The 12936-nt window shown below is 34.4% G+C and overlaps 1 protein-coding gene across 2 annotated transcripts in view; it reads left to right on the forward strand.

Moving 5' to 3' along the window:
• Positions 1 to 12936, forward strand: part of LOC117286012 (nesprin-1-like) — a 171336-nt gene that overhangs the window by 131673 nt on the left and 26727 nt on the right. For both annotated transcript variants that reach the window (XM_033763310.1, XM_033763311.1), the window contains 6 exons: positions 2061 to 2173; positions 2713 to 2881; positions 8661 to 8757; positions 9316 to 9518; positions 11273 to 11437; positions 11914 to 12066. In XM_033763310.1, the coding sequence (XP_033619201.1) occupies positions 2061 to 2173; positions 2713 to 2881; positions 8661 to 8757; positions 9316 to 9518; positions 11273 to 11437; positions 11914 to 12066 (900 nt within the window). The remainder of the gene's footprint in view (positions 1 to 2060; positions 2174 to 2712; positions 2882 to 8660; positions 8758 to 9315; positions 9519 to 11272; positions 11438 to 11913; positions 12067 to 12936) is intronic.

Genomic DNA, 12936 nt, shown 5'->3' on the forward strand with positions numbered 1-12936 from the left:
TATCATTTTCTGCTATTTTCCTTTTCTTCTTCCTGCTTATACATTGAGAGAAGAAGTATTATTTGGTTTTGTTTGCTAGCTTGTTTTTCTTATTCCATAGTTTTCTCCCTTATTCCACAGTTATTTTATAGTTTTCCTAAAAACCTCCTCCTCTTAAAACAGAGTTAAAAATTAAGAAAACTTTAACTAGACCTCTTTTCTTCTAACTCACATTTTATTGTTGTCCAGCATTAAATAGCTGACACTTTCCTACCATCGTGAATTGAACACCATAAACTTGCTGTGTCTGCTGGTTGACACTCATGGTGGCCTGTTCCCTGTGATTGCTGATCTTTTGTTTCCCTCTTATGGTATCAGTTCCAACTGGGCCACACAAAGTCCCACTGAGGGTCTGTGCTGCCCAGAGGAGTTCCAGTTTTCAGTGTCTTGCCTTGGTTATACTCTCTAGGACCCAACCTTCTGCTGGAATAGGATAGACTCTTGACCAGGACAACCAGGGCTGTTTTTAGTGTGTTTTTGCTCACAGGCCTATGATCCAGTTTGGGGTCGTATTTTACTAAGAAGAGAAGACCAAAAGTTTTTACTGACCTCCTCTAATCCAACAAAGTGAATTAGACACATACGTTTTGCTCAGCATCTTCCTGTTTTACAGAATGAAGGCTTCTCTGAGGAGTCAGCAATTTCGTGGCAAGCTGTAGAAGTTCTTTAATCTGTGTGCGAACCTGTTGTTGTTGTTGTTGTTGTTGTTGTTGCTGTTTTTCTGATACCTTATAGAGACTTTGCTTAATGCATATTTACTAAATACTATCAGGTATAACAAATGAGACCTGGCAGTAATGATGGCGCCACGTTTGTCCTGCACTTGGGGAAGTTACAGCCTAAATCACAAGCTACGGAAGTGTTCCTGTGTGTAACAAAGGAAGTAGTGACTGAAATACTCACCCCAGATAGGGACTCTGAAGACAGACTGGCTCTCTGTCCTCTTACAGTCAGCTCTTGGCTAGTCATAGGATGCCCCCCATCCAGCTCAAACGACTTGTGAATAACATGTGCAGTAAGTACCTACAGATTTGAAGAGATCTAAGTGTGACCACAGCAAAATATATCAGGATAAATATAATTTGGCTCTGAGCTTAAGATGTCACTGATGTGGACATGCCCTTACATCTTAACTTGCAATATTTGTTTAAATTTTTCTTCAAATGTGTCTCTTTTCATTTTAGGATGTTTTTGCTTCTGTTTTTATCCTATTTATCTACTAAATTCTGGTTTGAGAAAACAATATTGATTTTATCTAATTTTACCTCACTTTTCTTCTACTGTTTTCTGGGTAACTGGCTAGGGATTATAAAAGATGTGTGTTATTGTTATACATAAGTATGTGGGTTGTGAAAAACACATTAGAAGATTCAAATTAGCTTAAGTGAATGAATAGGAGAGCTCTATACAGTTGATAAAGAGTATTTTTAGACATTACATTTGGTCTTCCTATTGTGCTATGTAAGGGAAATTCTCTGAACTTGTTGGAAATTTTCTAAGCAAAAGAATATTTTTCAAAATATATTGTAATCTAATCAACTTATTTTTCATGGCAGCAAACAACCTGCCCACATTTAAGATAAAGTAACACTAGGGAGACTGATACCTCTTCCCATAAAGGGTTAAATTTCTCGGGCTTAGTTTCAAGCCTTTTAAAAACCAATATAGCCAAAACCTAGGAAGGAGAAAAATAACTGAAATAATTGTTTATAGCAATAACTAGGTTTTTCTTTGGATCATGTACCTTTAAAATGACTGAATGCATTGCTATGCAAGTGTCATGTGTGTTTAAAAGATGCCATAATTATTAGACATGGGTCTAGCATCATGTCTTCTGTACAAGCATTGTGTCCTGCAGAAGGTGAAAGCTTGAGATAGGCACCAGGCTGCATGTGAATGTGACAGCAGGATCAAATTGTTGAATACATTGACTCATCGGTGCAGGCTGAAAATTATGCTTCCCAGCCTGCTAGGAACATGTTTCCTCATTTTTTAAAAAAATTTTTCAAACTGTATCTTAGGATCTGCTTCAAAACACAGATGCCCACAAAAGAGCATTCCATGAAATCTACCGGACCAGGTCTGTTAACGGGATCCCAGTGCCACCTGACCAATTAGAGGACATGGCTGAGAGGTAAGAGAATGTCAGCATTTGCATGAAGTCTCTTTTTAAACTGCTATGTGGATGCTTTTTGCCTTTCTGTTCTTTTAAATGTCTTGTTTGTTATCTTTTTCAGAAATGTTTATGTTTGGTAAAGGAAAAGTGGGTCCCCATGACATAAGCTAAGAATGCCAACATGCTAATGTATTATTAACTGCAAAGAGTCAGCCTGAATGTGCCCACAGCCAGGAAATCACAGGAATGGTTTCTTCATAGGCTGTATTTTTATTCAGTACTGTAGGGAACATTATGTAATATTACAAAAACAGCTTATAAAAGAAACAGATGAGAGATGTGTTGGCAGGGGAGAGAACTAAATCAAAGACTTCAATCAATAATGCTTTGCCTTTAAACCCAGAGCTAGAAAAGGACTCCGATCCCCATATAACGATCAGCCAGAGTTTAGAGGACCTTGTAGCTGCATGATATTTAAGGCTGACATGTAACAGGTTGAGCAAGCTTTGTTCTGTTACTATTAGTTACGTACTGTAAATTCTCTGTTTTATTTCTAGGTTTCAGTTTGTTTCCTCTACATCAGCGCTGCACTTAAGGAAAATGGAATTTCTAGAATTAAAGTACCGCCTGCTCTCACTGCTGGTTCTCGCAGAGTCAAAGCTGAAGTCTTGGATCATCAAGTATGGGAGACGAGAGTCAGTGGAGCTGCTTCTGCAAAACTACGTCGTAAGTCTCTGGTGGTTTGGTGAAGAAACCAGATGACCTGTAGATTTAGCATTGAACATGCACCAGTTCTGTTGATGCTGTTATTTTAACCTTGAATTTAACTCTAAAGATACCAGTGTGTTAGACGGGTTAGATCTAGGATATAAGCTTTTCACAAACATCCCAACTACAAACCTATAGTTTATGGAATTTGGTTTTGAAAAACCCTTGGTTTAGAAGGATTTTGCTGCATGATTGGCCTTTACTGATTAAAAAAAAGTTTTTGCATTGCATGCTCTTGTGATTGGAACTCAATTACGCTTTTGAAACTGGATTGCAATAAAGATTATCTATGTCTTCTAAAATCCCTTTATGAATAGTTTAGAACAGTTCTCTGTTGTTCATATGGGTGCTGTGTACTTTTAGATTAGTTCTAGGATGTCTGTTTCCTGCTCATTCCCTGGGCTTCATTGCCTCTGATGTGTGCTTCTACACAGGCAGAGTAAAATGTTGTCTATGAACCTCTGTATCCACTTACTTTTTAAAGATTATCCAATGTTTGGGGATAACTTTGTAGGTGATTCTATACTATATAGAATAGTATCCCTGCAATAATGATTAGGTTGTTCTATAACCAGAAGTTCTATTTACATGTAGTTATTGTGTCATACTTAATAAAACCAATTGATTTCACCATAGACAATTAAACAGGTCCCACATATTTATAGGCAGCACAAATTTTCTCACAGAAGAACTGGTAATAGAGCATCTCAGTTCTGTACCCTTCCGTTTGCTTAAATGTAATTTCCAAATGATAAATTGATAAACTTTAAAAATACAAGCCCATTAAAACTTGATCAGTGTCAGTGAATCAGTAATTTCTGTGTTTCAATATTTATTGAGACCATACCTTTACCAGCCCTTCTTAGAACCATAGTCTTTGCACTTGATTTTCTGAGTGATATATTAATAAGATGTATTAAAAAAAAGGTTTAATTGGTTTACAATAAAATTTTTTTTTCTGGACTTGCTAAATGTGACCAGGAACCATTTGTCAAGAAAAGGTGAAATATATTGGGATAGATTCTTTTATTAGTTTGTAGTTATTTTGGAAAGTAATAAAAATCCATTTTTAAAAACATCAAGAAACTACATTAATCCCTTGAATATTAATAGAGATATGCATTTATATTTTCAGATTTAGTCATACCAAGTGATATACCCTGAGCTCAGTAGTTAATCATACAAAATCCATTCTTTGTTCTGGCTAGTTAAGAACAGCCAATCAGATTTAAATGCCCAACAGGATTGTTTCATCAGATTAGCTTTCTAATACAATAATGTTAATAATTCTCTTTGAACTTCTCAAACAGATATATAGAGAATTGTTACTAATGATAGGAATGTCAGTATATCTTGCCCACTGCATAAAGTTAAAAACTTCAGTAAGCTGCTAATTTCAAACTGTATTGCAAATTTTGCTCTTTGTAAATTACTAATCACCCTTGTATAACAGTATGTTTTAATGAATATTTCCTACTGTCCTCATCCCCTAGTGAAATAACTACTTATCATATATATATTCCTTTGCCACAAAGGGTTTTAAGGTGCTTTTTTGTTTAATAGTTTTAACCACTGTGGGACATTAGGTTTGTCATTTTTCATTCAAGAGGATCCTGTGGTCTGGGCATTGTTTTATCCACTGAAGAAACTGCAAATGCCATGCTTTGAAAGTCTAAGTCACACGCTCCAGGTAGTGGAATTGGTGTGTTGTGGAGTCAGAATTTGAATCCAAATCTTTCTACATTAGAAGTTCTTAAGCACAAGTACTGAGTTTTATGTCTAAATAGTCTATGAATTTTTTTTTGGCTTAAAAAGACCATATGATTGATAAAATACATACCATCCTAATGAACTAAAAAGTGTTGCTCATCAAAATATTCGTTTCATTTCATATTGGTCCATTTGATAGCATTTGATTGTTCCACACTGTAGCCTGGCCATTGCATTATATATTCCCTAGGGCTGCCTGGCATAGGATAGGGGTGAAGTGTTAATGCCCAGCTGCTAGTACCAGAGAAGTGTATTCAAATTATGACTCAGGCACTTTATCCCTTGTGACTTTATGGATAACTTACTTTTTAGAAGACTTAGTCTTCCCTGAGTTTTTTTTTTCCAATTTTTATTTTTTATTAGTACATGTTTGCGGTACACAATGGTTATATTCCTTATGGTGAGTTGATACATGTACATCAAACATCTTAATTCCTTTTTTATTCCCTTCCTCTTCTTCCTCTTTCCCTCTATCTCTTGGTCGCCTTCTGTTTGCAAAAGATTTAGCTCCCTATTTCCTATTATCTGTCTTTTGTTTTGCTCTTTATTTGTATTTTGGGTTTCTCACATAAGAGAACTATGGGCTATTTAAGCTTGTATGTCCGATTTATTTCACTTAATAGTATGCTCTCAGGGTATATCCAGCTTCCTGCATATGACTCAAGTTCATTCGTCACTATGGCAGAGTACTACTCTGTATAAATACTGTACTTTCTTTTCCCAAATTTTAATAGTAACATTGACGATCATAGTAATAATAGAATAGTAGGATTTTTTTCTGAGGAGCAAAGACAGAAGAAATTGTTTTGCTTCCATTTCATGCCTTATAGATTTTTTTGGTTCTATTGGAGTTGGAAAAATCATTCATTCTAGAAGAGACTATTTCAGAGTCTCATGACTTCTCTCTCTCTAGTTTTTTTTTTTTGTTGTTGTTGTTATTGTTTTTGTTTTTGTTTTGTTTTTTTGGTGCCAGAAATCAAACTTTGGCCCTTGCACTTGCGAGGCCAGTGGTGGAACCACTGAGCCAAATCCTCAGCTCCTCGTGACTTCTCAATAAAACCAAAAGGTCAATTCCTTACATGCAATGCTTAGTTCCTTTAAAAAAGAACGTATTTTTATGCTGTTACTTTATCTAATAAACAAAATGATATTCATGTGTTAAAGTATTTATAATTATCTTTTCTTTAGTTTAAATTCTCAACTCAGCCTTAATCATCTTTAAAAAAAAGATAATACATTTTTACGAGTTAGAGAATTAGAGAATGTGTTTTCTATGTTTCTATCCACTGAATGCTTAGAAACTCCTGAAAAATACTTCCAAATGCTTGCTGTGGATTCAGGTAGGTCACACGCTCTTGACAAGTGATTACATACTGTAATATAAATCAGAGTGTAATCAACTATCCTTGCTGTCAGAATTGTTGACAGTGACCATGTTAATTAGCAGAAGCTTGGATTTTACTACAGAAAAAAATTAGATAACATTCAGCCTTTCATATAAAAGAAAAGAAAAGCTCTTGGAATTGTGCACCAACCATGTGAGTGCCACAAAAGTAATGTGAATATTATTTGTAACTATTTTATTCATAGTTACAATTAGACAATCAAATAGACAATCCTGAATGAAAGCACTCATCAAAATTGATTTTAAAAATCTTAAATTATCTGCTTATCTGTTTTAGCTCCCTTCAAATGAAACTGATGAGCTTTTTATTTATATGAGAGCAGAAATTTAGTTCCTTCCACTAGTATTTTCCACTTAATGGAAAAAGAGGTATCTTTTCTTTTTTTAAGTAGCATCAACTTTAAAAGTTCCTTGACTGACAGAGCTTAGTTGTTGAATTTGGTATCCAAGTTCAGATTAATTTAAATAAAAGTAAACAATCCTGTCATTATGATTTAAAATATACATTTGTATTTAACTTTTAACCTCCCTGAGATGTATGGCTAGACAGATTGCAGTTAAAAGGAGATTTAGCAGAGCTGAGGCTTTAGCTCAGTGGTTCCACTGCCTACCTCGGAAGTGCAAGGACCCAGGTTCAATCCCCAGTACCCCCCCAAAAAAGTGTAAAGCAAATAAAAGGAGACTTAGCAATTCTGCTGAAGTGGGTCTAATAGATAATTCATAGACTTTAAAAAAAAGGATTTACTCTATACTCAGCAAAAAGTGGGAAGGCAAATTACGTAGACTAATAAAAAGTTAAAATAATAAGTAAAGGACTGGAATGTAGGTCAGTGGTAGAGTGCTTGCCTTGGGTTCAATCTCCGATAGTAATAATGATAATAGTAGCAACAATAATGTTACCTGGAAAATTAATTGCCCAGTCTTCACAGTAGGAGACTCAGAAATACTCTAATGAATCCTGGAACACTTTTAATATCTTAAAAATATTCCCATCTCTCCAGCCTTGGACCAAAAACAAATCTGGAAATAAGCTTTCTCTCTTACTCATTTTCGATTAATTTGTAAACCACTGTATAAAAGTCTGTTTAAGACTTCCTCTCCAGTAGAGGTACACTTTTCCATTTCTTTGGGACTTAGAGCAATTGTTTTCCTTTTGGCTTCTTGAAATATGCATCAAGCGTACACATAGACTACTTTTCAAACTTAGTGAAATATAATTATTTTTTCAGTTTCTTAACAGTGTATCAAACATTAGGTGCCATTTTTCACTTTGATCAAATCATGACTTTCTTGTTTGGTTAAATTATTTGCCATTTAAATTCTAGTAAATTGCTCTTTCCCCAATTGGGGAGTAGGAATGAAACATACAACTAAATGCTTTCTAATTCTGTTTATTATTTCCTTACTCCAATCTCAAATAAAAATGATAAAATCTATTAGAGTTATGGAATAAATTATTGATCATGGAACTTTTCATTCCATGGAACTTGTAGCTTTCTCTCTTCACTTTACCCCTGAAACATAAAAGTTCATGATTTATGAATATAAAATGATCTGCAATGTATTATGTAAAATGTCTTGCAGTTTTATTTTGAAACACGGAGAACATCAGAACAAACTTATGACTGTTTATGAAATCACTAGAAGAACAGTTTCACATCTGTGCACAACCTTTCGCATCTCCGTATGAAGCATCACCAGCATAGTGTACAGGACTTCAGCCAGTTTGAAAATGCTACTTTTTAATTTCATGACAGTGAAACCTATCAAGTGTTCCAATGGATTCAAAGCATAGGAACACATCATATTGTATAAAAAATTAAAGCACCTTCAGTGATATGCTAACTCTGATTGCATTTTCTATTTTATGCATAAGAATAACCTTTGAAAGTTATTTTATATTTTTTACATTAACAATAATGAAACGTATGCAAGAATGCTTAGTATAGTCTGAATTTTATTTACCCACTTGCTGACAGTGACACTATAATGTAGGCAAGTTACACACAGACATAGATGTATGCATATATATCTTATCTTGTAATTTTTTAAGCTGGGTACTTAAATGTGATACCACTGATAATGTGAGTATCATACATGATTAATGCAATTTACTTTTTATTGTAGGGAAAGCATTTGAACTCTGTCATTTATTTATAATCTGAAATTCTTCAAGGTAATCAGTCACCAGGATGAATGTTCACAGAACAATAGACTCCCACAGCTTACACACAATGGAATGCTAAAATGTTCCTGCAAATTTAGTGCTTTCTAAATGTTAGGCCCAGGTTCTCTGGAGGATCTTCCATCTTTTTAGAAAGTAAATTCTTGGGTGGTGAAGAAATAGAATATTTTCTCAATCTATTGCTGTATTAGATTTGTCAGTATAGAAACAATTTATATCATCAGAATAATTTTAGGTTATTTGTGGCAGTGGGATTAATTTCATAAGAACAGTGAGGTTGACAAATTTGGGTTAAATTTCCAGGTGCCTATACAAAATAAAATTGACTTTGTCATTCCGTACAAGCCTAATGTTTACCACCATTTCTCCTTTTCTAGTCTTTTATAGAAAATAGCAAGTTTTTTGATCAATATGAAGTAACATACCAGATCTTGAAACAGACAGCGGAGATGTATGTCAAAGCAGATGGTTCAGGTAAGATACAGTACAGAATTTGTGCAGTGTTGACTGCAGTAGAATTTAGAATACACAGGTGTCATATGTGATCAGGTCAATTTTATCCTCTGTACAAACATTTGTGTGACCACATCGTCGACCTTGGAGGGAACATACTAGATTCAATTCTCTTGAGTTTGTGTAACTTGTGTAACATATTCCTCGTGTGTGTGTGTGTGTGTGTGTGTGTGGAGAGAGAGAGAGAGAGAGAGAGAGAGAGAGAGCTTGACAAGAACAAAATAAGCATTCATTTTTCTAAATTATAATTTTCAACTTATTTTCAATTCTAATGATTAAAGGCAAAAGGGCAATAACTTGAATATATAATCAAGTAAATGAGAGCTTAAATTACTGTGAAGATACAACTTGTAAAATACATTTATTTTCAGTTCTGTAAATATGTCTGTTTTATGTGTTCGGACTGAACTCTTGTATTTGTGATAGATGCTATTACACAGCAATGATAAGAACATAGAAAGAAGGTATAGAGGATTTTAGGCACAAAGTAAAGACTGTAATTTGTCTTCTCTGTTGCAGTGGAGGAGGCTGAGAATGTGATGAAATTCATGAATGAAACCACTGCTCAGTGGAGGAATCTCTCAGTGGAAGTCAGGAGTGTGAGGAGCATGCTGGAGGAAGTGATCTCTAACTGGGATCGCTATGGCAACACTGTGGCTAGTCTTCAAGCCTGGCTAGAGGATGCTGAAAAAATGCTGAATCAATCAGAAAATGCCAAAAAGGTAAGATTCTTTCATGTAGAAGCAACAACATGATGTTGTTGTGAGAACCTTTCTTACAGTGTTGTTCACAGAGAATATTACATATTTGTGACTCAACTTCTCTTTTTGTCTAAAACCTTACACTTTCAGGCTAATAAATTATTTTAGACTAATATATACTTGTTTTGTTAAGATTCTGTTAAAGCAGTTTCCTATCTGACGAGTTCAGGGTTCAACATCTGCATTCTAACTACAGGTCCCTTTGGCAGGTCAGCCAAATCTAACAGGCAGCAGAGGGCGCTATACTCATACTGAGGTCTGTTGGTGAAGAGGGATGTTTAAGGCCTCATCCTAGGCAGATTTCCTGGTCTAAGAGGGTGAAAACTATGTTGGATTACACAGTATGAATTAATGTGATAGCACACCATTTGAACAATTGGACCTATCAAATATTCTTTTTTGGATTTTATCACCCCTCATTCAAGGGTCTCATTTTGCACTTTTTCACTTGTTACAAGAGTATATGTATATGTACCTGTGTGAGTTAGTGTTTAATGTCATGTGTAAATACCAAATGAAATGGACTGAGTTGAATATTTATTTCTTAAGGGAAGCCCAGCATTTTCACATGGAAAAATAAATTTATATGTAAAAAGTTGAAAGATCAGGCATCCATAAAGAAATACAATAAATATATTAGAATTACTTACTGCTTACCATCCATGACAGACTAATCCTTTATTGCTCATACATGTATTAGTTTTCAAAGTTTTACCATTCTTTACTTATATGTACAATATGAAGTAGTTTTGTGTAGCGAGGGAAGACATTACCCATGTACTCACATAGATTTAGGCTTTTCTGATCAAACCAGCAGTGCCCAAGTAGATATCATGGGTGTTGATTTGACCCCAAGGAATGAAACCACCAGAAACAGAAGTGTTCTTATCTATTTACGTAAATCTTGCCACACAGGTTTTGTGAAATGGAGTTTGAACTATTCTTGGTTTTTACTGTGATGCATATTTGAACACATGTGTTTAATCTGAAATGAGCTGAAAACTTTTGTTGGCCAGTGTATATGCTTAAGTGAGTAAGAAAGAATGTTTTTGTATTAAATGTTCTTAATACAAACATTTAATTTATATTTTCTGTTATGATTGTCTCCCTGATTTTGTTAATTATTGTAGTGTACCATTTATACATATTCCAATTTTTATATCAAAAGTAACTGGCCCAAAATTTATTTTTAACATCATTAAGAAATTTCCCTAATGTATTATACTTCTTCTATGACCCTGGAACTGGTATTTGCTAGCCTGAATACCGTGCACAAATCTCTGAAACTGGCAGAAATTCATTGGCTTTTTTCATTTGTGAAATGGAAATAAGAAATGGTCACCACATTTTGTTTTATCTTCAGCAAAAAGTATGGCATGAGTGTTCCTATAGAGAGACGTTCAGAGCTGGGCACAGTGGCAAACATCTGTAGTCCCAGCTACTTGAGAAGTTGAGGCAGGAAGATTGCTTGAGCTCAAGAATTTAGGGCCAGCCTGGGCAATATAGGGATATTTCATCTCACCAGAAAGAGAAAGGCATTCAGCACTTCTAGTTCATATTTTTAACATTACAGTTTAAGTTTTCAAAGAGATTTAAAATCTATCTTTAAAATTTTATGAGCTTTAGAAGACATGTAATTATCCTATGCTGTTGCTTATATCAGTTACTAATATTCCGTGTATGGTTTATACTAATGTACATTCTTTGTTGCTTAGGATTTTTTCCGAAATTTACCCCACTGGATTCAGCAGCACACTGCCATGAATGACGCTGGCAATTTTCTAATTGAAACTTGTGATGAGATGGTCTCTCGTGACCTCAAGCAGCAATTACTCCTGCTCAATGGGCGATGGAGGGAGTTGTTTATGGAAGTCAAGCAAGTATGTCTTTCAAATCTATGTCCTCGTCAAACATGGATTTGTTATAAATGTGGTGATAAACAGTCTGTTTAGAGGCAATTTTACTTTGATAGCATGGGCTTATTAAGGCAGAATATAGCAATGTTTAAAGCTAGTCTATTTTATAGTTGATTATTCATTCTTTTCCATTTGTAATGAAGGAAAATAGCAGAAGTGTAAAGTCTGATTAAAGATCATGTTGACATATGGAGCCTACTTATACGGAATGACTCTCTTTTCAAATCATAGTCCTTCATTTCTATGCTGGTTCCTTTATTTTTTTTTCAAAGTAATTGGACTTACTTCAAACTTATCTAAAATAAGCATCAAGAAATAGAGTCTGTCTTACCATAGAACAATCCCAAGACTATGAGCCTGTGTCTAAATGAAGACTATGGTTTCTACAGTCACAGTTTAATGATTTTCTAGTGTTGTTCCTCTCCACCTTTCCTCAACAGTATGCACGAGCAGATGAGATGGACAGAATGAAGGAAGAATACACAGAGTGTGTCACTACCCTCTCTGATTTTGCAACAGAAGCCCATAAGAAATTTGCTGAGCCTTTAGACGTCTCTTTTCTTAATGTCAAGTTATTAATTCAAGACTTGGAGGTGAGAGGTTTTTGGTCATAAAATGAAAAACCTACTCTACTCTGAAAATAAATATCAGCAACATTTTCTAGATCACTAAAAAAAAAAAAAAAAAAAAAAAAAATAGCTGTCTGTATCCTTGGAGGGATCATTTTGACAGGGCCACATGGCCCAACTCATGCCTCTCAAAAATACAAGTATACTCAAATTTTTAAAAATACATTTTAATCATATGAAGTAACTTCAAAGATACTTGTTCAATTTAATTTTTTCTACATTATGAAACATTAGGAAAATTATGAAGCATTAGGGAAAAAAACAAGAGCATCTACAGATACCACTTCTTAGGTGATGCTTCCAATGAGAAAGGATTTCTTGAATGAACTGTGGTATTTATGTGTTTTGAGGAGCATTCAGTTTTGAAATTTGAAATCGTGGGAATATATCTAGTGACACAAAAAGATTTTTACAATACATAGTTAAATAAGAAAAGGAAACCACAGTATCATCCTTTTGTTTTTAGCAAAAGTTAAAAATGGGTAGAGACATACACAGGAAAAAAATAATGACACAAAGATGAGATGTTGGTTTTGATAATCACTGTTTTAAGACACTATAAGTAATTTAAGTTGTCTTAATACTACTATCCCTAATTTTAAGTCTTATACAATGAAAATACTTTTTAAAGAAAGGTTTTATTTTTAAAGTCTGAATTGGCCCATGATGTTAACATGTGTTTGTATAATATAGTATTTCTCTTCTGTATACATATGCTTTGAAATTATAAAGACTACTTCAACTAATCTTTATGTTATGTTAAAGATATTTGGTCATTTTCTTTGTGGGTAGGGCTGGGGACTGAATCCAGGGCATTGACTCTAAGCTACATCT

The sequence above is a fragment of the Fukomys damarensis genome, unplaced genomic scaffold (genome assembly GCF_012274545.1).
Source record: "Fukomys damarensis isolate Sample0158 unplaced genomic scaffold, DMR_v1.0_HiC HiC_scaffold_14, whole genome shotgun sequence".
Taxonomy (NCBI): Eukaryota; Metazoa; Chordata; class Mammalia; order Rodentia; family Bathyergidae; genus Fukomys; species Fukomys damarensis.